At 43.2% G+C, this 26,359-nt stretch overlaps 1 protein-coding gene across 2 annotated transcripts in view; it reads left to right on the top strand.

Annotated features, from left to right (window-relative positions):
- The window catches only part of entpd5a (ectonucleoside triphosphate diphosphohydrolase 5a), a 66,329-nt gene that overhangs the window by 28,842 nt on the left and 11,128 nt on the right, over positions 1-26,359 (top strand). For both annotated transcript variants that reach the window (XM_060829405.1, XM_060829404.1), the window contains 3 exons: positions 10,733-10,812; positions 16,391-16,452; positions 25,688-25,789. In XM_060829405.1, the coding sequence (XP_060685388.1) occupies positions 10,733-10,812; positions 16,391-16,452; positions 25,688-25,789 (244 nt within the window). The remainder of the gene's footprint in view (positions 1-10,732; positions 10,813-16,390; positions 16,453-25,687; positions 25,790-26,359) is intronic.

Genomic DNA, 26,359 nt, shown 5'->3' on the forward strand with positions numbered 1-26,359 from the left:
ACTAGCTGAAGTCTACTGTTTTCAAAATGAAGATGTTGGTGAAAAGATCTGTTTAGTGACCAGAATTGGATTCAGTAATAGCTGTGTTAATGATGCAATCCCCAGAGTGCCAACAAGAACAAAAAGTACTGCTATCAGCTCCCCCACATTCGCGGGAATGGCCAGGTAAATCCTGGGCTTGGTTACACGTTGACAGTGCAGTTCCTTTCAGGGGCTCAGTATTCTTAGTCATCGTGGACTCCCACTCAAAGTGCAGAATTCATTTGTCAAACAGGGGCCTGACAATAGAAAGATTGTGCATATCTTTTGCAACACACAGACCCCTGGAAGTGTTGGTCACTGATAACAGGCCATCATTTACCAGCAGAGAACTTGAGTATTTCCTAAATTCAAATGGTATTTGACGTATAAGGACCGCTCCATACCATCCATTGTCCAATGGTGTGGCAGAATGAGCAGTCTAAACTTTGAAGGCAGGAATAAAGAAAAGGCCTACAGCTTCATTAGATACTGTTATGAAGATGTGGGTGTATCTTTAAGAGAGTTAAAAACAGCGGAACGACTGGACATAGCATCAAGTCTTCTTAATAAGTCAACAATGTAACACTGGGTCGAACAACTCAATTAGTTTGTTGCCTTGAGACAAAAACAAATTCAAATTTGGCCAATCAGTTTAAAATATACCCAGAGAAAAATTATACCCCAATTTACAATCCAGTTTGAATTGAATATATTAACAATCTTAAAAGCCAAAGATACAATGCAATGCTCTGATGTATAAGACCAGGGGAATATTGAACAGTTGAGAGGAGAACTGCCAAGTCCTAGCACATATCAGACTGCTTGGAAAAGTATCTCTCTTAAAAGTACCTTTTTGATCAGTAACCTTTTTAATCAGAATTAGCAGATGATGCAGAAATTCCTAACAAGGAGAAAAGAAGATACAGGAAGATCTGAAAATAAGAACCAAAGCTGCCTGGTTTTGAGATCAGAAGTGTTGTTTTGTAATTCTTAATTGGGACTTTTATCATACTAGTATAATAGAAGAGCAGGTAAAAAATGGGTTAGAGAAAGAAATTGTAAATAGTGGTCAGTTAATTATTCTCTGTTATACTTTAAGGAATAAAATTGTTAATTTTTACTTTGCATAATTCTTGGCCACTGAAATTTTACTGCACGGGATAAATCTTTTCTGTGTTGCTGGTTTTAAATTAAGCAGGAGAGTTTACTTCGTGTCATAACAGTTTGGAGGCCCAGGTCCATGATTTGAACTGGATTTAGACCGATTTGAATAGATTTGGGGTTACAAAAAATCCCAGCAGATTAAAACACTTGCAGGTTAGTGTCCTAGATCTTTAAATAAAATGCAGGTGAGATAATTTGTTTAATTTTGGGGGCTTGTGGTCGATTAAATTAAAAGTGCAAAAGTAAAGCTGAAATTATAATGGGGTTACTCAAACACTTGGGTGTGTCAAAGAAACAGACAAGTGTAGTAGAGGTAGAAAACCTAAATTACAATTGAGGAAAATGGAGTTAGAAGATAAACCGAGAGAGAAGAAAAGGAGAGAGAGGAAACACTTCGAAAGAAGGTTGTTGGCTGAGCAAAGACAGAGAGATGGAGAATTTGAACTTGAGAAGTTGCAACTTCGTCAACAAAGTCAGGTTAACAGAATGGAGATTAAAAGAGAAGGTAGTGATATATATAAATACATCAAAACTCTGCCACATTTTGATGAGAAGGATATTAAAGCCTTCTTTATTTCATTTGAAAAATTGGCTACGCAGATGGAGTGGTCAGAGGATTTATGGGAAATGCTAGTTCAGACTAAATTGGTAGACAGAGCTAGTGGGGTATTTGCCACATTGTCACATGAGGTGTCAAGAGATTATGAAGAGGTTTAACAGGCTATGTTAAGTGCTTATGAATTGGTATCAGAAGCATATAGACAGTGCTAAAAATCACACAACACCAGGTTAACTTTGTGCACCCCTGTCCAACACCGGCATCTCCAAATCATATAGATGGTGGTTCAGAAACACAAAGAAAGAACCAGGTCAGACTTAAGTTGAGTTTGAATGAACACAGTCATTTTGATCGATGCGTGCTTTGAAAATAGATAGGACCTTTGAGGCTCTCAGAGAGATTATTCTGGTATAGGAGTTTAAAAACTTACTTCCAGAGATGGTAAGAATTCACATGGAGGAACAAAAAGTTCAGGAAGTGAGGAGGGCAACAGAATTAGCAGATGAGTACATGCTGGTGCATAAGACAAGCTTCCGGCCATTATTTCATCCTGTGAGGGACAGAAGTGGGGAGAAGGGGAGATCCTACACTACTAAACCAAGAGTACAGAGAACTGGTAAGATTTTACAGTAGGATAACAAAGAAGCTCAAGAGGGTGGAAAGGAGGTGAAAGGAGTCAGGTGTTTCCACTGTGGTAAAGTGGGACATGTAAAGACACAATGCTGGTCGTTAAAGAAAGGCACTGTGAGAAAAGATCTGGTAAAAGAAGCTAAGCCATTCACATTAGTGAAGATAGTAAAGGAGATCTGAAGAAAAACCAAGGAGCTGCGGAGAGTATACAGCTTAGATAGGGGTTGGGTTTGGAGTTAATACGTGATCTCTACAAAGAATTCGCCTCTATGGTAAAGTATACTCCGAAAGTACAGGGGGAGGAGGACACGAAGTTATAATTTTGAGAGATACAGGATCTAATCAGTTGCTGTCAGTAAGGGCTGAGCAAATATGCACTCTTTCTGATCTGTTACACGAGAGTGGTGTAATGTGTGGAATAGATAGGGGAACACTAGAATTCTGTCTATGTAAGATTAGGTTGGAGTGCCAACTTAAGACTGGGGAAATTACAATGGGAGTGATTGACAGAGTGTCAGTTCCAGGAATTCAGTTTGTTCTTGGGAATGATTTGGCAGGATCCAAGGTGAGAGTGACACCCCTTGTGGAGAAGCCCAAGGAAGACCAAGAAACTGAGGAATTACAACAGAAGTATCCTGGTATTTTCCCAGACTGTGTGGTAACCAGATCCCACTATCATAAGCCACAGTACGAAGTGAAAGGTAAAGACCAAGATGAAGGAGTTGAGGTTCAGTTAGTGGATACCCTGTTTGATGTAATGATGCAGGAAAAAACTGAATGGGCAGCGGATCATTTAGAGGTGTTTAGTCCTGAAAGGCTAAGAGATTTGCAACAGCAAAGACAAGTTGATAAAAGATATATATGTGGATGCATACTCTGAAAAGGAAGCAGAGAATATTCCAGAGGGTTATTATCTGAAAGATAGAATCCTTAGACGGAAATGGAGTCCACGCCAAGTTAGTGCAGAGGAGAAATGGGCTGAAGTGTACTAGAATATGTTGCTGGGTACATACAGACAGGAAGTGTTATGGGCAGCACATGAACTACCTGTAGGCGGTCGCCTAGGGTTACAGAAGACTCTGGCTAAGGTACAAAAACATTTTTATTGGCCTGGAATGCACAAGGATGTGGTTAACTTTTGCTGTTTGTGTCATACATGCAAAATGATCGGTAAGCCACAGGCTGTAATAAAACAGGCTGTAATTTGTTGCCAATTCCCGCATTTGAAGATCCGTTCGCACGTGCCCTCCCAAGAACTAAAAGTGTGAACCAGTACTTGTTAACCACAATGGATGTGTCTATCAGATTTCCAGAGGCAATTCCATTACAGAGTATCAAGGCAAAAAAGGTGGCAGAGGAGTTAGTAGCTTTCTTCACAGGGTATGGGCTACCCAGAGAGATTCAGTCAGACCAAAATTTACTGCTAAGCTGTTTAAGGAGGTTATGGATAGCTTAGGTATATAACTCTTTAAATCCAGTGCGTATTACCTTGAATCCCAGGGACCTTTAGAAAGGTGGCATCAGACCTTGACGACCATATTAAGAGCATTCTGTCAGGATTACCCAAATGATTGGGATAAAGGTATCCCATTCATATTGTTTGTCATTAGAGATGCCCCAAATGAATCTACTCACTTTACTCCTTTAGAGTTAATATTCAGTCATGAAGTGAGAGGCCCTTTGAAATTAATTAAAGAAAAATTGACAGGATCAAAGTCAGAGATCTCACAATTAGATTATGTATTGGAGGTGGGGGAGAGATTAAACTGAGTAGGTGAGTTAGCTAAACAGCACCTCAAGAGGGCTCAGTGTAGAATGAAGCAGGTGGCAGATAAAAACACTGAGACTTGGAAGTTTTCCCAAAGGGATAACATGTTAGTGCTGTTACCAATGATAGGAGATTCCTTCAAAGTCAGGTTTACTGGTCCCTATCAAATTGAGAAAAAAACTGAGTCAGGTGAACTACTTAGTAAAGATCTTCTAGGAGAAAGTGAGGACTGCAGATGCTGGAGATCAGAGCTGAAAATGTGTTGCTGGAAAAGCGCAGCAGGTCAGGCAGCATCCAAGGAACAGGAGAGTTGACGTTTCGGGCACGAGCCCTTCTTCAGGAACTTAGTAAAGATGCCAGATAGGGGAAAAAAAAGATATCTGGTACGTCATGTGAACATGTTGAAACCATATTATACGAGAGAGAAAGAACTGGAGAAACAAGTGTTAGTTACTGCCACACAGAGTGAGGAATCAAATCCAAATGATATAGATTTTGAGGTGCCTCAAAATAGATTTAAAAATTGAAAAGTCCTTGAGGAGTGGAATAGATTGGTAAGCTATCAGTCTCAGGGGCATAGAACAAAGTTGAAAGATTTGTTACTGCAGTACAAGAACATGTGTAAGAATCAGATGGGGAGGACTAATGCTATTGTACATGAAGTAGATGTAGAGAATACTGGCCCGATAAAACAACACCCCTATCAGCTTAATCCTTTCAAAGCCAGACAGGTCCAGATGGAGGTGGAGGCTGTGCTCGACGAGAACATCATTGGCCCAAGCCAACTCATGGAGTTCGCCGATCATCTTAGTTCCCAAACTGGACGTCACTCAACGATTCTGCATGGATTATTGGAAGGTCAAAGCCATTACAAAATCAGACTGCTATCCAATTCCTAGATTGGAGGACTGAATCGAGAAAGTCGGATAAGCCAGTTATATCACCAAGTTGGACTTAATGTGTGGTTACTGGCTACCTTTATCACAGACGGTGCAAGAAATTTCTGTGTTTGTAACCCCAAATGGGCTATATCAGTTTAAAGTGATGCCACATTCCAAAGACTCATGAACAGACTTGTGGCTGGTATAAAAAAACTGTGCAGTCTATTTGGATTAGGTAGTGATCTTTAGTAAGTCCTGGAAAGATCACATGGTACAGTTGGCAGAGCTCTTTGAATGACTACGAGAAGCAAAACTAGTGATAAACTTAAATAAAATGGAATTCGCGAAAGCAGAGATGACGTTCTTGGGACATAACATCGGTCATGGATAGTTGACTCCACAGAATGCAAAGACAAAGGCTATTGAGGAGTTTCCACGACCAACCTTGAAGAAAGAGGTACTTCAATTTTTAGGACTCAGCAGATTCTATCAGAAGTCTGTTCCAGACCTCAGCAGTGTAGTGGCACCATTAACTGATTTGCTGAAGAACACAAAGTTTCAGTGAACAGAACCATGCCAGGAAATATTTGACCATTTGAAATCGATATTAACCACCAAACCAGTTAGCTACACCAAACCTTTCAAAACCTTTTAAAGTTACCATTGATGCTTGTGACATTGGAGTTGAGGCTGTACTCCTACATGAGGATGAGAATGGGATTGAACTATTGAATTTGGTACTGACCTTACAGCATTTTAATGTGTATGTCAAGAACAATGTGTCGGAGACAATTGTGTACACAGACCACAATCCGCTTACATTCTTAGAACATTTTAAAGATAAGAATTTGAGACTATTTCATTGGAGTTTAATGTTACAGACTTTTAATTTAAAAATCATACATGTTGTGGGTTGTAAAAATGTAATGGCAAATGCATTATTGTGGATTTAACTGAGTTTGGATGAGATTTGTCTTTATTTAATGTTTTATGAATATATATATATAGTTATTTGGGAAGACGTTAAGGTGAACTTATATGAAAGTTATTGGTATGTTAGGGTAATGTGTTTAAATGGTAGAAAAAAAAAGCCATCTTTTCATCATGATGGATCATTTTTTCTTAAGGCGGAAATGTTATGAAGACGTGGGTGTATCTTTAAGAGAGTTAAAAACAGCAGAACTACTGGACACAGCAGTAAGTCTTCTCAATAAGGCAACAATGTAATACCTGGTCGAACAGCTCAATTAATTTGTTGCCTGGAGATAAAAACAAATTCAAATTCGGCCAGTCAGTTTAAACTATACCCCAAAAAAGAAAACCAATTTCCAATCCAGTTTGAATTGAGTACATTGACAATCTTAAAAGCCAATGATGCAGCACAGTGGCTCAGTGGTTAGCACTGCAGCTCACGGCTCCAGAGACCTGGGTTCAATTCCAACCTCAGGCAACTGTCTGTGTGCAGTTTGCACATTCTCCCCGTGTCTACGTGGGTTTCCTCCGGGTGCTCCGGTTTCCTCCCACAGTCCAAAGATATGCAGGTCAGGTGAATTGGCCATGCTAAATTGCCCGTAGTGTTAGGTGCATTAACAATGGGTCTGGGTGAGTTACTCTTCGGAGGGACAGTGTGGACGTGTTGGGCCGAAGGGCATGTTTCCACACTGTAGGGAATCTAATCTAATCTGCTCAGGAGTATAAGACCAAGGGAACATTGAACAGTTGAGAGAAGAACTATCAAGTCCTAGCATTATAACAGACTGCTTGGAAGAATATCTCTCTTAAAAGTACATTTTCAATCAGTAACCTGTGATGCAGAAATTCCCAACAAGGAGAAAAGAAGACACAGAAAGATCTGAAGACAAGAACTTCCAGCTGGGAAGGGAAAGTAAAAGATAGGTTAGAGAAAGAAATTGTAAATAGTGGTTAGTTAATTATTCTGTTATACTTTAAGAAGTAAAGTTGTTCATTTTTACTTTACATTGTTCTTGGCCACTCAAATTTTACAGATTACTGTTGCTGGTTTTAAATTAAGCAGGAGAGTTTATCCCGTGTCATAACACTACAGAACTGTCTCAGTTCATATTTGATGACAGGACCACTCTGCAACTGCAGGGATAGTTCCAACAGATGGGGAGAAGACTCCACACCAGGTTAAATCTGATCTTCCCAGACCTGGATGGAATGTCATTGCTGGAAACAGGACTCCACTAAGTGAGAGTTTACTTCAGGGGATAAAGTTTTTAATGGAGGAACCATGGGAATGGTTCTGCATGGGTAAGAGGAATGGTTGACATGAGGTCAGGTCCTGTGACGTGTGACATTTGGGTATAGATATGATAGTTCTGAACAGGCACATGGATCATATGAAAGTTGCAAACTCTCAAATGATGCAGGAGCAAAATGTACCTGGCTCCTTGATTGTGTTTGGGACTGTTCTGATACCTGTAGGTTCTCCTTCTCCATCAAGCATTGAAGGTACTTTAGAGTCTGAGATGGACAAGGCAGATGTTGCCACCTCAATGCCTTTGCTGCCTGAAGAAGAGAATGATTTTCTTCCAAGATGCTCCAGACACAAGAGATGAGCTACTGTGTGTTTCATGTTGCCTGTATCAGAATCAGAGTCAGAGTTGGAGAAACCTCACCTGGTTCTATAGTGTCCCTGGAGGAGCTACAAAGAAAAGAATCAGCCTATGTCCTCAGTCTATGGGGTTGGGGGAGAGATGTAATGATTGTATTGAGGTCAGCCAGGTGGGCTTCATAGAATACAAGTCCCTAATTGGGACTATTACTCTGTCCAATCAGGGGGCCCTAGCTGAAAGATGTAGGAGGAGTGTGTGAGGTTCTATTCATTCTGAGAGCTAGCTCTGAGGAAGCTGGATCAGTGTCAAGGACTTTCTATGTGCAATAAAGAGTGACTTGGTGACAGGATACCATCCTCTGCTGTGGTAAATTACTGTACAAAATAATCTCAGGAGTCTCAGGTACAGGTTACAATTGTCAATTTTGCCAACATGTTAGGAGAGCTCTACCTCAGATTATGAAGCAAGACCCTGCTTAATCAGGAATTTATCAGACATTTAAACATTGAGAAGCAGTAGGCCTTACATTACTTGAATTCTAGCATGGTCTGTTTAGACTTATATTAATCAAAATAGCTTGCTACAGGCTGTCAGATACTCCTGGTCTTATCTACCACTCTCAGATGCATTCTTATCTCTCCTCTGGAGCTTCTGTTTGGTGTTAATCTTGTAGCCTTGAGAGGCCAAATTTATCTACAACAATATATTGAGTCAATAAAATACTCCAGACTGGACCTTCATAATCTCCTGATGAAGGGTCCTGCCCGAAGCATTGACAGTCCTGCTCTTTTGGTGCTGCTTAACCTGCTGTACTTTTTTTCAGCTCCACATTTTATTGACTCTGACTTTTCAGCATCTGCAGTCCTCACTACCTCCAAGTTATTACATTATATTGATGAGCAGCTCAGGGTAGTACCAAGGTCACTAGGCATTCAATCTACTGATAAGAACTCATAAGTTATTTCAGTTCAGTCACACATGCATTTAGCTGCCTGGCCTGCTTTCTGCTCTTTCAGCATTTTACCTGTGGATTCAATGTAATTATAAAATCTTTCTTAATTCAATCAAATGGGAATAAATTAACTATATAAATTTGACTTATTTAAATTAAGTTCGTTAGTCATAGAGATGAACAGCAAGGAAACAGAATGTTTGGTCCAACTCGTCCATGCTAACCAGATATCCCAACCCAATCTAGTCTCCCCTGCCAGCACCTGGCCCATATCCCTCCAAACTCTTCCTATTCATATACCCATCCAGATTTCTTTTAAATGTTGCGATTGTACTAGCTTCCAACACTTCCTCTGACAGCTCATTCCGATACTGGAACCCTCTGCATGAAAAAGTTGCCTCTTGGGTCTCTTTATATCTTTCCCCTCTCACCCAGGGAAAAGATTTTGTCTATTTATCTGATCCATGCCCCGCATGATTTTATAAACCTCTATAAGGTCACCACCTCGGCCACTGACACTCCAGGGAAAACAGCCCCAGTCTGTTCAACTTCTCCCTATGGCTCAAATACTCCTGGCAAAATCCTTGTAAATCTTTTCTGAACCCTTTCAAGTTTCACAACATCTTTCCGATAGGAAGGAGACTAGAATTGCACGCAATATTCCAAAAGTGGCCTAACCAAAATCCTGTACAGCCACAACCTCCCAAGCCCTTACAAATATTATCATTTACCCCCCTTAAGACTTTTATCGGTCATATTCATTCCCTTCCTAATTGAATGAATTGTTGTGAGGTAACTGATACTCAATATTTTCCCCCATCCCCTGATCTTTTTCCATCCTCTTGGTAATCAAGAATCTATCTTCCTCTGCCATAAAAATACTTAACGATTCTGCATCAACTGCCTTTTGAGGAACGAAATTCTGTGCTTTTAACCCTCTGCTTTAAATGAGTAGCTCATTATTTTTAAACAATGACCTGTATTTATGGATTCTCCCACAATAGAAACACCCTTTCATCAATCACCCAGTCAAGTCCCCTCAGGATCTTGTATGTTTCAATTAAGTCACCACTGAATTTTTTAAACTCCAGAGGGTGCGTACCTAGCCTGTCTAGCCTTTCCTCATAAGTAGGTATTATTCCAGCTATTAGTCTAGTGTCTCGTTTTTAATCAAGTCCAGTCTATTTCTCGTGGGCATGAGTCCAACTCCTGCAACCGTGTATTTCAACAGATATTTACACAGACTCCTCAACCTTTGTTAAATAAGTATTGCCCCAAAGAGGAATGGGCAGAGGAGTGGCAGATGGAGTTTAATTTAAATAAATGTGAGGTGCTGCATTTTGGAAAAGCAAATCACAGCAGGGCTTGTATATTTAATGGTAAGGTCCTGGGGAGTGTTGCTGAACAAAGAGACCTTGGAATGCAGGTTCATAGTTCCTTGAAAGTGAACTCACAGGTTGATAGGATAGTGAAGAAGATGTTTGGTATGCTTTCATTTATTGGTCAGAGCATTGAGTATAGGAGTTGGAAGGTCATGTTGCAGCTGTACAGGACATTAGTTAGGTCACTTTTGGAATATTGTGTTCAATTCTAGTCTCTCTCCTATCGAAAGGATGTTGTGAAATTTGAACGGGTTCCGAGAAGATTTACAAGGATGTTATCAGGGTTGAAGGGTTTGAGCTATAGGGAGAGGCTGAACAGGCTGGAGCTGCTTTCCCTGGATTACAGGAGATTGTGGCATGACCTTATAGAGGTTTATAAAATCATGAGCGGCACAGTTTGGGTAAAAAGATAAGATCTTTTCCCTGGGTTGGGGGAGTCCAAAACTAGGGGGCATAGGTTTAGGGTGAGAGGGCAAAGATTTAAAAAGGAACTCAGGGGCAACTTCTTCATGCGTAGTGTGGTGCGTATATGGAATGAGTTACCAGAGGAAATGGTGGAGGCTTATACAATTACAACATTTAAAATGCAAAACAATGGTATATGAATAGGAAGGATTTAGAGGGATATGGGCCAAATGCTGGCAAATGGGATGAGATTAATTTAGGATATCTGGTCAGCATGGATGAGTTGAACCACAGGGTCTGTTTCTGTGCTGTACATCTCTATGTCTCTATGACAAGGGAATATGTATATTTAAGTTTGCATTGAGCTGACATTTTTGTTTTAATCTTGCAGAGTACACTCCATGCTGCGCCTAAAGATTATATCAGTTCCTTTGAAATGTTTAACAATTTCTACAAGCTGTACACCCACAGGTATGTTACATAATACTAACTCGACAATTTTTGCATTGAAGATCAACCAATGATAATTAATGTTGTTGAGTGCACTAACATTGTTGTAGAGTATTGATAACAAATCTAGTTGATTGTAACTGTCCATCTTTGTTCATCCAGGTAATCCAGTTAAGGGCTTTGAGTCAATTGTCTGAGACCCATATGTTTGTACACATTATTGAATATTTAAGTTTGACTTCTTTAATAAAAGTTTAGGTTGTGCTATGAATGCATTAGCATATTGAGACAACTGTTTGCTTGATCAATCAGGTATCATACAGTAACCTCAAGTTATTTAATTGTCTTTGCCTCATTCATCTTATCTGGAAATCCATTGCATATGTTGACTTTCCTGTGTGACAAACCTCCTGACACCAGTGAAACATTTGTGGGAAATTTTGTTACACCCCTCTACCGGGGACAGAAAATGTAGTTTGTACCCTACCATCTCTTGCCCCAAAGACTTTTGAAATGTGTCCAATTCAATATTGAGTTAGTTGATGTTTCAAGTTCCTGACAGTCATGTAAAACAAGTGTTAGGTTCATGTGAGTCTCAATACCTGACCACTAATTACATTGAGCCAAACCATCTCCTTTCAGGTTTGTCCATTTCAGATTGGACTAGTGAATTTCTGTCCTTTTTGCAGTTTGCACCAGTGCCCCTTTAACCTGCTGTTTGCTGTATTACTTTGGATTTTCAATTATATTTATTGTTGTATGTATCTCCCCTAAGACTGACAATCTAAACTTATCCATTTTGATGCCTTATGAAGATAGTGATGTACTGTATTTTGATTCTTATGTATATCATTACTCTATCTTCTCGATATCTTGGTTACCTAGCTAACCCATACAGATGCTTGCAGAGTTCTGCAAATGTACATCAGGGAGTTAAATGTGGAAATTGTAGGGACACTGGCCATCATCTTCCAATTTTCCTTAATTACAGAGGTCATGCCAGGGGATCAGAGAATTGCAAACCTTCTCCCTTGGTCACACTTGAAGTGCTGACCATTCAGTTTAAAAGCAAAGGAAGTTTTGGTGAACCCGTATAAAACATTTGCCACAGCTGGAACTAGGCATCATAATTTTAAAAAGGATGAAAAGACATTATGTTGAAAGATTCAAAAGAATTACCAAATTTTAAGGAACTTCACCCGTGAAGATGGATTGCAGAAGCTGACCAGTTCTCCTTAGAGAGGATCAAGAGATTTGAAAAGAGATGTTCAAGATAATAGGGAATTTGGACTGAGTAAATCAGCAGAAAATGTTCACATTGACAGACTGGTCAAGAACCAGAGGCCACACTGATTTAAGGTGATTGACAAAGAGAATAGCAATGTGAGGAAATGCTTTGTTTTTGCAAAAAATGGTTGGGGTCTGGAATGGGCTCCCTGAGATTATGATGATGCCAAATTCACGAGAGGCGTTCAAAAGAAATTTAAAGAACTTTCTGAAGAGAAGAAAATTGTAGAGTGGTGGCAAGTGGGACTTGGTGAGTTGCTCATGCTAAAAGGTGACATGGACACAGTGGACCAAAAGTCGCCTGCCTCCCCCGATTCTGTTTCTAAAGAATGTTTTCCTTTCCATTCTGAGCTTAGATTTTTTGAGCATGTCAGAGCCGAGCCTCACCTGTCCTGACTCAAAGCATGTCCTTGTACTCTCTGGCTGTGATCAATTGATAATGATTAGGAAAAAGAACCTTTTTCTCCTGTTTTACCATTCTTCTCCATGATCTCCACATACTCCCGGTCTTGTCAACCATGACCTTTCATCCAGGAACACCAGGTTCACCTGTGGTGTGGTGAGATCAACCACAGCAGTTCACAGCATGGATTACCATAGGACCTTTCCAGTCAACAAAATCACATTCCATAGTTTGCAGTCTACATGTTTGCCAAGTTCTTTGAAGAAAGTATTGCATTAACAATAAAATTGTTGAAGTGCTGCTAGATTAACCAGTCCCTTCAGCCAAGTGTAGGTTTAGGTCTTGAAGAAGTGCTTATGCCCGAAAAGTCAAATCTCCTGTTCCTTGGATGCTGCCTGACCTGCTGTGCTTTTCCGAGTAAAAAATGAGGTCTGCAGATGCTGGAGATCACAGCTGCAAATGTGTTGCTGGTCAAAGCACAGCAGGCCAGGCAGCATCTCAGGAATAGAGAATTCGACGTTTCGAGCATAAGCCCTTCATCAGGAATAAGAGAGAGAGAGCCAAGCAGGCTAAGATAAAAGGTAGGGAAGAGGGACTAGGGGGAGGGGCGATGGAGGTGGGATAGGTGGAAGGAGGTCAAGATGAGGGTGATAGGCCGGAATGGGGTGGGGGCGGAGAGGTCAGGAAGAGGATTGCAGGTTAGGAGGGCGGTGCTGAGTTGAGGGAACCGACTGAGACAAGGTGGGGGGAGGGGAAATGAGGAAGCTGGAGAAATCTGAATTCATACCTTGTGGTTGGAGGGTTCCCAGGCGGAAGATGAGGCGCTCCTCCTCCAGCCGTCGTGTAGTTGTGTTCTGCCGGTGGAGGAGTCCAAGGACCTGCATGTCCTCGGTGGAGTGGGAGGGGGAGTTAAAGTGTTGAGCCACGGGGTGATTGGGTTGGTTGGTTCGGGCGGCCCAGAGGTGTTCTCTGAAGCGTTCCGCAAGTAAGCGGCCTGTCTCACCAATATAGAGGAGGCCACATCGGGTGCAGCGGATGCAATAGATGATGTGTGTGGAGGTACAGGTGAACTTGTGGCGGATATGGAAGGATCCCTTGGGGCCTTGGAGGGAAGTGAGTGTGGAGGTGTGGGCGCAAGTTTTACATTTCCTGCGGTTGCAGGGGAAGGTGCCGGGGGTGGAGGTTGGGTTGGTGGGGGGTGTGGATCTGACAAGGGAGTCACGAAGGGAGTGGTCCTTGCGGAACGCTGATAGGGGAGGGGAGGGAAATATATCCTTGGTGGTGGGGTCCGTTTGGAGGTGGCGGAAATGGCGGCGGATGATACGTTGTATGCGCAGGTTGGTGGGGTGGTAGGTGAGAACCAGTGGGGTTCTGTCTTGGTGGCGGTTGGAGGAGCGGGGCTCAAGGGCGGAGGAGCGGGAAGTGGAGGAGATGCGGTGGAGGGCATCGTCGATCACGTCTGGGGGGAATCTGCGGTCCTTGAAGAAGGAGGCCATCTGGGCTGTGCGGTGTTGGAATTGGTCCTCCTGGGAGCAGATGCGGCGGAGACGAAGGAATTGGGAATATGGGATGGCGTTTTTACAGGGGGCAGGGTGGGAGGAGGTGTAGTCCAGGTAGCTGTGGGAGTCAGTCGGTTTATAATAGATGTCTGTGTTGAGTCGGTCGCCCGAGATAGAAATGGAAAGGTCTAGGAAGGGGAGGGAGGAGTCTGAGACAGTCCAGGTGAATTTCAGGTCGGGATGGAAGGTGTTAGTAAAGTTGATGAACTGTTCAACCTCCTCGTGGGAGCACGAGGCAGCGCCGATACAGTCATCGATGTAGCGGAGGAAAAGGTGGGGGGTGGTGCCAGTGTAGTTGCGGAAGATGGACTGTTCCACATATCCTACGAAGAGGCAGGCATAGCTGGGGCCCATGCGGGTGCCCATGGCAACTCCTTTAGTTTGGAGGAAGTGGGAGGATTGAAAAGAGAAGTTATTCAGGGTGAGGACCAGTTCAGTCAGTCGAAGGAGGGTGTCAGTGGAAGGGTACTGGTTGGTGCGGCGGGAAAGGAAGAAGCGGAGGGCTTTGAGTCCTTTGTGATGGGGGATGGAGGTGTACAGGGACTGGATGTCCATAGTGAAAATAAGGCGTTGGGGACCGGGGAAGCGAAAATCCTGGAGGAGGTGGAGGGCGTGGGTGGTGTCCCGAACGTAGGTGGGGAGTTCTTGGACTAAAGGGGACAGGACCGTGTCGAGGTATTGGGAGATGAGTTCGGTGGGGCAGGAGCAGGCTGAGACAATGGGTCGGCCGGGGCAGGCAGGTTTGTGGATTTTGGGCAGGAGGTAGAAACGGGCGGTGCGGGGTTGTGGGACTATGAGGTTGGAGGCGGTGGATGGGAGATCCCCTGAGGTGATGAGGTGTCTCCTGGACTGTCTCAGACTCCTCCCTCCCCTTCCTAGACCTTTCCATTTCTATCTCGGGCGACCGACTCAACACAGACATCTATTATAAACCGACTGACTCCCACAGCTACCTGGACTACACCTCCTCCCACCCTGCCCCCTGTAAAAACGCCATCCCATATTCCCAATTCCTTCGTCTCCGCCGCATCTGCTCCCAGGAGGACCAATTCCAACACCGCACAGCCCAGATGGCCTCCTTCTTCAAGGACCGCAGATTCCCCCCAGACGTGATCGACGATGCCCTCCACCGCATCTCCTCCACTTCCCGCTCCTCCGCCCTTGAGCCCCGCTCCTCCAACCGCCACCAAGACAGAACCCCACTGGTTCTCACCTACCACCCCACCAACCTGCGCATACAACGTATCATCCGCCGCCATTTCCGCCACCTCCAAACGGACCCCACCACCAAGGATATATTTCCCTCCCCTCCCCTATCAGCGTTCCGCAAGGACCACTCCCTTCGTGACTCCCTTGTCAGATCCACACCCCCCACCAACCCAACCTCCACCCCCGGCACCTTCCCCTGCAACCGCAGGAAATGTAAAACTTGCGCCCACACCTCCACACTCGCTTCCCTCCAAGGCCCCAAGGGATCCTTCCATATCCGCCACAAGTTCACCTGTACCTCCACACACATCATCTATTGCATCCGCTGCACCCGATGTGGCCTCCTCTATATTGGTGAGACAGGCCGCTTACTTGCGGAACGCTTCAGAGAACACCTCTGGGCCGCCCGAACCAACCAACCCAATCACCCCGTGGCTCAACACTTTAACTCCCCCTCCCACTCCACCGAGGACATGCAGGTCCTTGGACTCCTCCACCGGCAGAACACAACTACACAACGGCTGGAGGAGGAGCGCCTCATCTTCCGCCTGGGAACCCTCCAACCACAAGGTATGAATTCAGATTTCTCCAGCTTCCTCATTTCCCCTCCCCCCACCTTGTCTCAGTCGGTTCCCTCAACTCAGCACCGCCCTCCTAACCTGCAATCCTCTTCCTGACCTCTCCGCCCCCACCCCACTCCGGCCTATCACCCTCACCTTGACCTCCTTCCACCTATCCCACCTCCATCGCCCCTCCCCCTAGTCCCTCTTCCCTACCTTTTATCTTAGCCTGCTTGGCTCTCTCTCTCTTATTCCTGATGAAGGGCTTATGCTCGAAATGTCGAATTCTCTATTCCTGAGATGCTGCCTGACCTGCTGTGCTTTGACCAGCAACACATTTGCAGCTGCTGTGCTTTTCCAGCAACACACTTTCAGCTCTGATCTCCAGCATCTGCAGACCTCACTTTCTCCTCGAAGATTAGGTCCTTTTTACTCTGGTTCCCAAGGATTAGCAGCAGCAATCAATATTGAAAAAATATTTTTGTATAATTTTACAGAAACAAAATGATAATGCATGTTACTAGAATATCAGCAGGATTCTTGCTAAAGGTCCTGATGTATTTTTTATTTTTGATTGTCAGTTATTTAGGTTTGGGACTGAAAGTAGCAAGATTGGCTGTTTTAGGAGCATTGGATGCAAAAGGCAAGTGCAATCTCATTTTTTAATTATTGTCTAAATATTTCTTGGGTTTTGTAGTTCAAACAAAATGGGAAGTGTTAGAGTTCTGCCCTACTCTAGTTGTCACTGGAATTTACCTGATTTTTCATTGTGTTACGACTCCATTGGGTCATACAGCATCGAAACTGACCCTTCAGCTCACCGTGTTAATGTCAAGCAATAAGCACCAAACTACACTAATCCCAAATATCTGTACTTAGTCCATAGACTACTGTGCCCTGGAATTTTAAGTACTCATCCAGATGTTTTTTAAATGTTGGGAAAGTACCTGCCTGCACCACCCTCTCAGGCAGCAGCACATTGTATATATATGCTACTGTCTGGGTGAGAAGTATCATAATCAGATTGTCTTGTTCCTCACCTTAAACTTATGCCTTGTCTTAGACACATTTGTCATGGAGAAGATATTCTCGTGATCTACTCCATGTATGCCTATCATAATTTTGTACACCCTGTGTACAATTTCAATTACAAAGCCAAACCTCCACCATCACCTTTTTCCTCCAATTTGCAAGCCAATGTTTGGATCCAGTTTGACAACTTGTCTTGGATCTCATTGGCTGTTCCTAAAGGTAATAGCCCTTCATATAGGATCTTATCAGCCTTACTGAAGTCCATGTAAACCATATCAACTGCACTACCCACATTTAAATTTAGTCATTTTTTCAAAAAAAAGTCAATTAAATTAGACTTCTAACAAATCCATATTGAACATAGAACAGTACAGTATAGTACAGGACCCTTTGGCCCTCGATGTTGTGCTGACCTTTTATCCTACTCTTAAGATCAAACTAACCAACATACCCTTAATTTTACTACCATCTATGTGGCTATCCAAGAGTCGCTTAAATGTCCCTAATGTATCTGACTCTACTACTAGTTGTGGCAGTGCATTCCACGCACCCACTGCTCTATGTAAAGAAGTGACATTGACTGGTATACACTTAGCGTCAGAGATCTGTATAGAGTAGAATTTGCAAGAAGTGTCCAGGAGAGTTTTCTAGAGCAGTATGTCATTAGTCTGACGAGGGAAGGGGCCATATTAGACCTGGTATTGGGGAATGAGCCAGGCCAGGTGGTAGAAGTTGTGGTAGGGGATTTATTTAGGAAAAGTGACCACAATTCTGTAAGTTTTAGGATACTCATAGACAAAGCTGAGAGTGGTCCTAAGGGAAGAGTATTAAACTGGGCCAAGGCTAATTATATCAAAATTCAGCAGGAGTTGGAAAATGTGGATTGGACACAACTATTTGAAGGTAAGTCCACATTTCATATATGGGAGGCTTTCAAAGATAATGCAGGATAGGCATGTCCCATTGAAGGCAAAGGTAGGAAAGACAAGATTCGTGAACCGTGGATGACAGGAGAAATCATACGACTATCCATGAAGAAAAGGGAAGCCTATATAAGGTCCAGGCAGCTAAGAACAGAACGGGCCCTGGAGGAATATCAAGAGAGTAGAACCAGTCTTAAATGAGGAAACAAGCGGGCTAAAAGGGGTCATGTGAGCAGAATTAAGGAGAATCCAAAAGCATTTTATTCTTATATAAGAAGCAAGCAGGTAACTAGATTGGTCCACTAAAGGATAATGAAGGAAGGCTGTGTGTCAAGCTTGAGAGAATGGGTGAGATTCTGATTGATTACTTTGCATCAGTGTTCACGGAGGAGAGGAACATGATGAATGTTGAGATTAGAGATAGAAGTTTGATTAGTCTGGATTATGTTGACATAAATAGGGAAGATGTGTTGGGTATGCTAGAGGTTATTAAGTTGGACGGATCCCCAGGACCGGATGGGATCTATTCCAGGTTAAAACAATGACTGCAGATGCTGGAAACCAGATTCTGGATCAGTGGTGCTGGAAGAGCACAGCAGTTCAGGCAGCATCCAACAAGCAGTGAAATCGACGTTTCGGGCAAAAGCCCTTCATCAGGAATAAAGGCAGTGAGCCTGAAGCGTGGAGTGATAAGCTAGGGGAGGGTGGGGGTGGGGAGAAAGTAGCATAGAGTACAATGGGTGAGTTGGGGAGTAGATGAAGGTGATAGGTCAGGGCGGAGAGGGTGGAGTGGATAGGTGGAAAAGGAGCTAGGCAGGTCGAACAAGTCCGGGCAAGTCATGGGGACAGTGCTGAGCTGGAAGTTTGAAACTAGGATGAGGTGGGGGAAGGGGAACTGATATTCCAGGTTACTGAGGGAGGCAAGAGAGGAAATAGCTGGGGCCCTGACAGATATCTTTGTGGCATCCTTAAACACAGGTGATGTGCCGGAGGACTGGAAGGTTGCTCATGTTGTACTCCTGTACGAGAACGGTAGTAGGGATATTCCGGGTAACTATAGATCAGTGAGCCCGACGTCAGTGGTGGGAAAGTTGGTGGAGAAGGTACTGAGGGATAGGATCTATTTATATTTAGAAAAGAATGGGCTTATCAGTGATAGGCAACATGGTTTTGTGAGAGGGAGATTGTGCCTTACCAACTTAATAGAGTTCTTTGAGGAAGTGACCAAGTCGATAGATGAAGGAAGGGCTACTGATGTCATGTACATGGACTTTAGCAAGGCGTTTGGCAAGGTTCCCCATAGTAAACTAATACAGAAAGTGAAGTCACAAGGTGTGCAGGGTGTTCTAGCTAGGTGGATAAGGAACTGGTTGAGCAACAGGAGACAGAGAGCAGTCATTGAAGGGAGTTTCTCGAAATGGAGAAAGGTGACCAGTGGTGTTCCACAGGGATCGGTGCTAGGGCCACTGTTGTTTGTGATATACATAAATGATCTGGAAGAGGGCACGGTTGGTATGATCAGCAAGTTTGCAGATGACACAAAGATTGGTGGAGTAGCAGAAAGCATAAGGAACTGTTAAAGAATACAGTAGAATAAAGATAGACTGGAGAGTTGGGCAGAGAAGTGGCAGATGGAGTTCAATCCAGACAAACATGAGATGATGCATTTCGGCAAGACTAATTCTAGAGCGAATTATACAGTGAACGGAAGAGCCTTGGGAAAAGTTGATGAGCAGAAAGATCTGGGAGTGCAAGTCCAATGTATCCTGAAAGTTGCTGCATGGGTGGATAGTGCAGTCAAGAAGGCATATGGTATGCTTGCCTTCATTGGACGGGATATTGAGTATAAGAGCTGGTAGGTCATGTTAAAATTGTACGAGACATTGTTTTGACCGCATTTAGAATACTGTGTACAGTTCTGGTAGCATATTACCAAAAGGATGTGGACGATTTGGAGAGGGAGGAGACGATGTTGCCTGGTATGGAAGGTGCTAGCTATGAAGAGAGGTTGAGTAGGTTAAGTTTGTTCTCATTAGAAAAAACGAGATTGAGGGGAACCTGATTGAGGTTTTCAAAATCATGAAGGGTATAGACAGGGTAGATAGCGATAAGCTTTTTCCCAGGGTAAAGGGAAAATAACGAGAGGTCACGCTTTCAAGGTGAGAGGTGAAAAGTTTAAGGGAGATACACGTGGAAATTTCTTTACACAGAGGGTGGTGGGTGTCTGGAATGCGTTGCCAGCAGAGGTGGTAGAGGCAGGCACGGTAGATTCATTTAAGATGCGTCTGGTCAGATGCAAGAGTAGGTAGGGAGGAGAGGGATACAGATGCTTAGGAATTGGGTGACATGTTTAGACAGTAGATTTGGATCGGCTCTGGCTTGGAGGACCGAAGGGCCTGTTCCTGGGCTGTAAATTTTCTTTGTTCTTTGTTCTTTATCTCACCTAAACCTTAAAATTCTGCCCTGGGAAAAAGTCTCTGACTATCCTATCTATCTATGCCTCTCAACATCTTGTACACCTCTATCAAGTCCCCTCTTATCATTCTTCGCTCCAACGATAAAAGCCTTAGTTCCCTCAACCTTTCTTCATAAGACATGCCCTCCAGTCCAAGCAGCATCCTGATAAATCTCCTCTGCACCCTCTATAAAGCTTCCATATGCTTCCTATAATGAGGCAACCAGAACTGAACACAGTATTCCAAGTGTGATCTAACCAGGGCTTTATAGAGCTGCATCATAACCTCGTGGCTCTTAAACTCAAACTCAATCCCCCTGCAAATGAAAGCCAACACACCATATACCTCCTTAATAACCCAATCAGCTTGGGTGGCAACTTTGAGGGATCTATGGATGTGGAAACTAAGATCCCTCTGTTTCTCCACACTGCCAAGAATTTTGCCTTTAAACCCTGTAATCTGCATTCAGATTCAACCTTCCAAAATGAATCATTATTACTTTTCCAGGTTGAACTGCATCTGCCACCTATCAGCCCAGCTCTGCATCCTGTCAATGTCCTGTTGCAGTTTACAATAGTCCTCCACAGTATCCACAACTCCTCCAACCTTCCTGTCATGGGCAAACTTACTAACCCACCTCCCACTTCCTCATCTAAGTCATTTATAAAAATCACAAAGAGCAGAGGTCCCAGAACAGACCCATGCAGAACACCACTGGTCACCATGGTCTAGGCTGAATGCTTTCCATCTACTATCACCCTTTTGTCTTCTATAGGCCAGCCAATTCTTTATTCAGACAGCCAAATTTCCGAGTATCCCATGCCTCCTTACTTTCTGAATAGGCCTACTATAGGGAACCTTATCAAATGCCTTGCTAAAATCCGTGTACACCACGTCCATTGCTCCACCTTCATCAATGTGTATTGTCACATCCTCAAAGAATTCAATAAGGCTCATGTGATATGACCCGCCTCTCACAAAGCCATGCTGACTATCTCTAGTCAAAGTATGCTTTTCCAAAAAATCATAAATCCTGTCTCAGAATCCTCTCCAATAACTTGTCCACCACCAACCTAAGACTGACTGGTTTGTAATTCCCAGGGTTATCCCTATTCCCTTTCTAGAACATGGGAATAACATTTGCCACCCTCCAATCATCTGGTACTACTCTAGTGGACAGTGAGGATGCAAAAATCATTGCCAAAGGTGCGACAATCTCTTCCCTCACTTCCCATAGTAACCTTGGGTATATCTCATCTGGTCCAGGGACTTATCTATGCTCAAAGTTTCCAGCACATGCTCCTTTTAACATCAACTTGTTCTAGCAAAGCAGCCTGTTTCATGCTGTCCTCTCAAATGGCAAGGTCCCTCTCATTAGTGAATACTAAAGCAAAGTATTCATTAAGGACCACCCCAACTCCTCCGACTCAAGGCACAAGTTCCTTCCACTATTGTTGTCAGCCCAACCCTCATTTTGGCCATCCTCTTGTTCCTCACATAAGCATAGAATGCCTTAGCATTTTCCTTAATGCTACCCATCAAGGCTTTATTATGCTTCCTTCTACATCTTCTAAGTCCATTCTTCACTTGCTTCCTGGCTACATTGTAACCATCCAGGGCCCTGACTGATCCTTGCTTCCTCATCCTTAAGTAAGCTTCCTTCTTCCTCTTGACTAGATGTACCACATCTCTTGTCATCCAAGTTTCCTTCGCTCGACCATCCCTTCCTTGCCTCAGTGGGACATCCATCCAGCACTCGTAGCAAGGGCTCCCTGAACAACCTCCACATTTCTGTGCACTTCCCTGAGAATATCTGTTCCCAATTTATGTTCCACAGTTCCTACCTAATAGCATGGTAATTCCCCCTCCTCCCATTAAATACTTTCCCATACTGTCTGCTCCTGTCCCTCTCCATGCCTACAGTGAAGTTCAGGGAGTTATGATCACTATCACTGAAATGCTCTCCCAAGAGGGATTTGACATCTGACTTGATTCATTACAAAGCACCAAATCCAATATGGTCTCCCTCTAGTCAGCCTATCTACATATTGAGTCAGGAATCCTTCCTGGACACACCTGACAAAATTTGCTCCATCCAAACTATTTGCATCAAGAAAGTTCCAATCAGTATTAGGGAAGTTGAAAAGACCAATGACAAAAACCCTGTTACTTATGCACCTTTCCAAAATCTGCCTCCCAATCTGCTCCTCTGTTTCTGTTGCTATTGGAATGGTCTATAGAAAACTCCCAATAAAGTAACCACTCCTTTCCTGTTTATGACTTCTACCCATACTGACTCTGTAAGCAAACTCTCCTCAATGACCTCCCTTTCTGCAGCTGTGGTACTCTCCCTGATTAGCAATGCCACATCACCACCTCTTTTACCTCCCTCCCTACTCCTTTGAAACATCTAAACCCAGAATATCCAACGGCCATTCTTGCCCCTGTGATATCCAAGTCTCCGCAGTGGCCACAACATCATAGCTCCAAGTACTGATCCATGCTTTAAATTCATCACCCTTGTTCCTGACACTTCTTGCATTAAAATATATATACTTCAACCCATCACACTGACTGCAGCTTTGCTATCAACTGTCTATCCTTCTTCACAGATTCTCTGCACAGTGTATCTGCCTGTTCACCAGCTACTGATCCATAGCTCCTGTTCCCATCGCCCGCCAAATTAGTTTAAACTCTCCCAAAGATCTCAAGCAAACTCCTGTACAGGATATTGGTGCCCCTCCAGCTCGGGTACAACCAATCCTTCTTGTACAGGTCCCACTTTCCCCAGAAGGTATCGCAGTGATCCACATCTCTGAAGCCTGTGGCGCTGGTACCAATCCTGAAATTACTACTGTGCTTGTCCTGCCTTTTAGCTTCCAAACTAACTCCCCATATTCACTTTTCAGGTCCTCATCCCTTTTCCTAGCTATCTCATTGCTACCAACGTGTACTACAACTTCTGACTATCCTTGATCAGTCTCTGCCTTCTATGTATTGATTAATCCTGACCTTCAGAATTTTTCCAATAATTTCTCTACCACTGACATCAGACTAACTGGACTGTAATTACCTGGTCTGTCACTGTTGCCCTTCTTGAACAAAGGAACCATATCAGCTATCCTCCTGTCATCAGGCACTTTGCCTGTGGCCAGCGAAGTATTAAATGCATCTGCCAGGATACCAGCTATCTCCTCCCCTTGCCTCCCATGGATGGACCACACAGGTCAGAACATAAATCCTGAATACCTCTTATTTCAATGGGCCACAGCTGAATCACGTGGTGAACCTGCATCCTGAGTCATTGGGGGTGTTTAGTAATTCTGAGGATAGGGTGGCTCTGTGGCACTTTGTTTTACTTGATTTCAAATTTGTAAAAATGACGCAAGTTTCATTTTTTCCAGTTTGAACATATGAAGTATGGTTGGCAAATTTGCAGATTACACCGAAATTAGAGGTATCATGGACAGCGAAGAAGGTCACCTCAGAGTACAATGGGATCTTGATCAGATCAGCCAATGGGCTGAAGAGTGGCAGATGGAGTTTAATTTAGATAAATGTGAGGTGCTGCATTTTGAAAAGGCAAATTAGGGCAGGACTTGTACAGTTAATGGAAAGGTCCTGGGGAGTGTTGCTGAACATAGAGACCTTGGAGTGTAGGTTCATAGCTCCTTGAAAGTGGAGTCGTAAGTAAATAGGATAGTGAAGAAGGCGTTTGGTATGCTTAGTCAGTGCATTGAGTATGGGAATTCGGAGGTCATGTTGTGGCTGTACAGGGCATTGGTTAGGCCACAACTGGAATACTGCATGCAATTCTGGTTTCACTGCTATAGGAAGGATGTTGTGAAACTTGAAAGTGTTCAGAAAAGATTTACAAGGATGTTTCAACTATAGGGAGAGGTTGAATAGACGGGGGATGTTTTCCCTGGAGCAATGGAGGCTGAGGGGTGACCTTTATAGAGGTTTATAAAATAATGAGGGGCATGGATAGGGTAAAGAGACAAGGTCTTTTCCCGGGAATAGGGGAGTCCAAAACTAGAGGTACAGGTTTAAGATGAGATAGAAAAGATGTAAAAGGGATTTAAGAGGCAACCTTTTCAGGCAGAGGGTGATGTGTGTATGGAATGAGCTACCAGAGGAAGTGGTGGAGGCTGGTACAATTACAACATTTAAAACTCATCAGGATGGGTATATGAATAAGAAGGATTTAGAGGGATATGGGCCAAATGCTGGCAAATGGGACAAGATTCATTTAGAATATCTGATCGACATGAATGAGTTGGACCAAAGGGTCAGTTTCCATGCTATACATCTCTATGACTTTATTTTACAATATAATTCCTACCTTGGACTTTGCCTGAGATTGTTTTTTGTTGGCACAAGCTACTTTCGTGCGAATGTATCCTCGCAGTAAAACTGACTTGAAAACAAAGTTATTGTAGATGTGCAGTAACTCCCACAAAGAGGAGAATCTTTTAGGGCCATTGTCCATTCATGTTGACTTATAGATTAACACCAGGTGTAACAATTGGAGAATGAGACTGTCAGTACTCAGTGGAACTTAATCCTTTATGTTCTTCATCTAGTTAATTCCCACATAATTTAATTATTGGGATAGAATCCATGATCAGAAATTGTCAAAGGGGTGACTTTGAGATGATCTCTTGATATTCTCACTTCGTTCATAGATATCTAGAATACATTTGGTCCATTATGTCCACACTGATTCATTATTGACCTCTCTACTAATGGAAAAAGTGTTTTGCTATCCATTCCACCTATGCTCTTCAAAATCTTATGCATCTCCATTCCTTGTGATCGTCACTACTCCAAGGAATACAACCCCACCCTGTCCAAACTTTTCTCATAGCTCAGACACTCCAGTCCAGACAGTCTCCTGGTAAACTTCCTCTGCATCCTCTCTAGTACAATCACATTCTTCCCATAATATGATCAGAACAAGTTGTTGAGTACTCTAGTTGTGGCCTCACCGGCATTTTGTACAGTTCCAAGATAAACTCCCTGGTGTTGTATTCTGTGCCTCTCATAAAGACACATGTTGCATGAGCCTTATTAATCACCTTATCAACTTGTCCTGCTATATTCAGGGACCTGTGGATATGTTCACGACCATCCCTCTGACCTTCAGCATTTTCCAAGATTCTTCCATTCATAGTAACCCTTCGCCTTGTCGCTTTCCTTAAGTGAATTCTCTCACATTTTTCCAGGATGAATTCTGTTTACCACTGCATTGTCCACCTGACTATTTTGTTAATATCCTCCTGCAGTTTACAGCTGTCCTCCTCGCTGTTTACCACTGTACTGATCTTTGTGACTGTGTGTTTGGAAAAAAATAGGTTTTCCTTTACTTTTAAAGTTTCAGTGGACTGCTTGCATTTTTTAAACATTGTGGATTTTTAGTTTTCTCAATTCCATCCTGCCAAACATTGTCCATACTTGCTTCCAGATGTGGACAGCAGACGATTTACAAGTTCATGTTTACCACCGTCTTTGAAAGCTGAATGGAAATTTAGTGGAATCAAGTATAAGTTTGGAGGAATAAAAGAAGGTAAGATAACATTACCCCACATTTGGACAGCTGCAATTGTACAAAACTTATTCGATATGCGAGGTGTTGCATTTTGTCGAGACAAACCAGGGCAATTAATGATAGGACCATGGGGAGTGTTGTTGAACAGAGGGATCTGCGGGTGCAGGTACATAATTCCTTGAAAGTGGGCATCACAGGCATAGTGAAGGCAGCATTTGAAATGCTTCCCTTCATTGGTCAGAGCAGTGAGTACAGTAGTTTGGATACCATGTTACAGCTGTACAAGACATTGGTAAGGTCATATTTGGAGTATTGTGTATAATTCTGGTCGCCCTGTGATAGGAAGGTCGTTATTAAACTGGAAGAGGTGCGAAAAGATTTACAAGGATGTTACCAAGACTGGAAGATTTGAGTTACAGGTAGAGGTTGGACAGACTGTGATTTTCTTCCCTGGAGCATAGAAAATTGTTGGGGTGACCGTATAGAGATTTATAAAGTCATGAGGGACATAGATAAGGTGAATAACCACTGACTTTCCCCAGGGCAGGGGAGCCCAAAACTAGACGGAATACGTTTAAGGAGAGAGGG

Source organism: Hemiscyllium ocellatum, chromosome 8, assembly GCF_020745735.1.
Source record: "Hemiscyllium ocellatum isolate sHemOce1 chromosome 8, sHemOce1.pat.X.cur, whole genome shotgun sequence".
NCBI lineage: Eukaryota > Metazoa > Chordata > Chondrichthyes > Orectolobiformes > Hemiscylliidae > Hemiscyllium > Hemiscyllium ocellatum.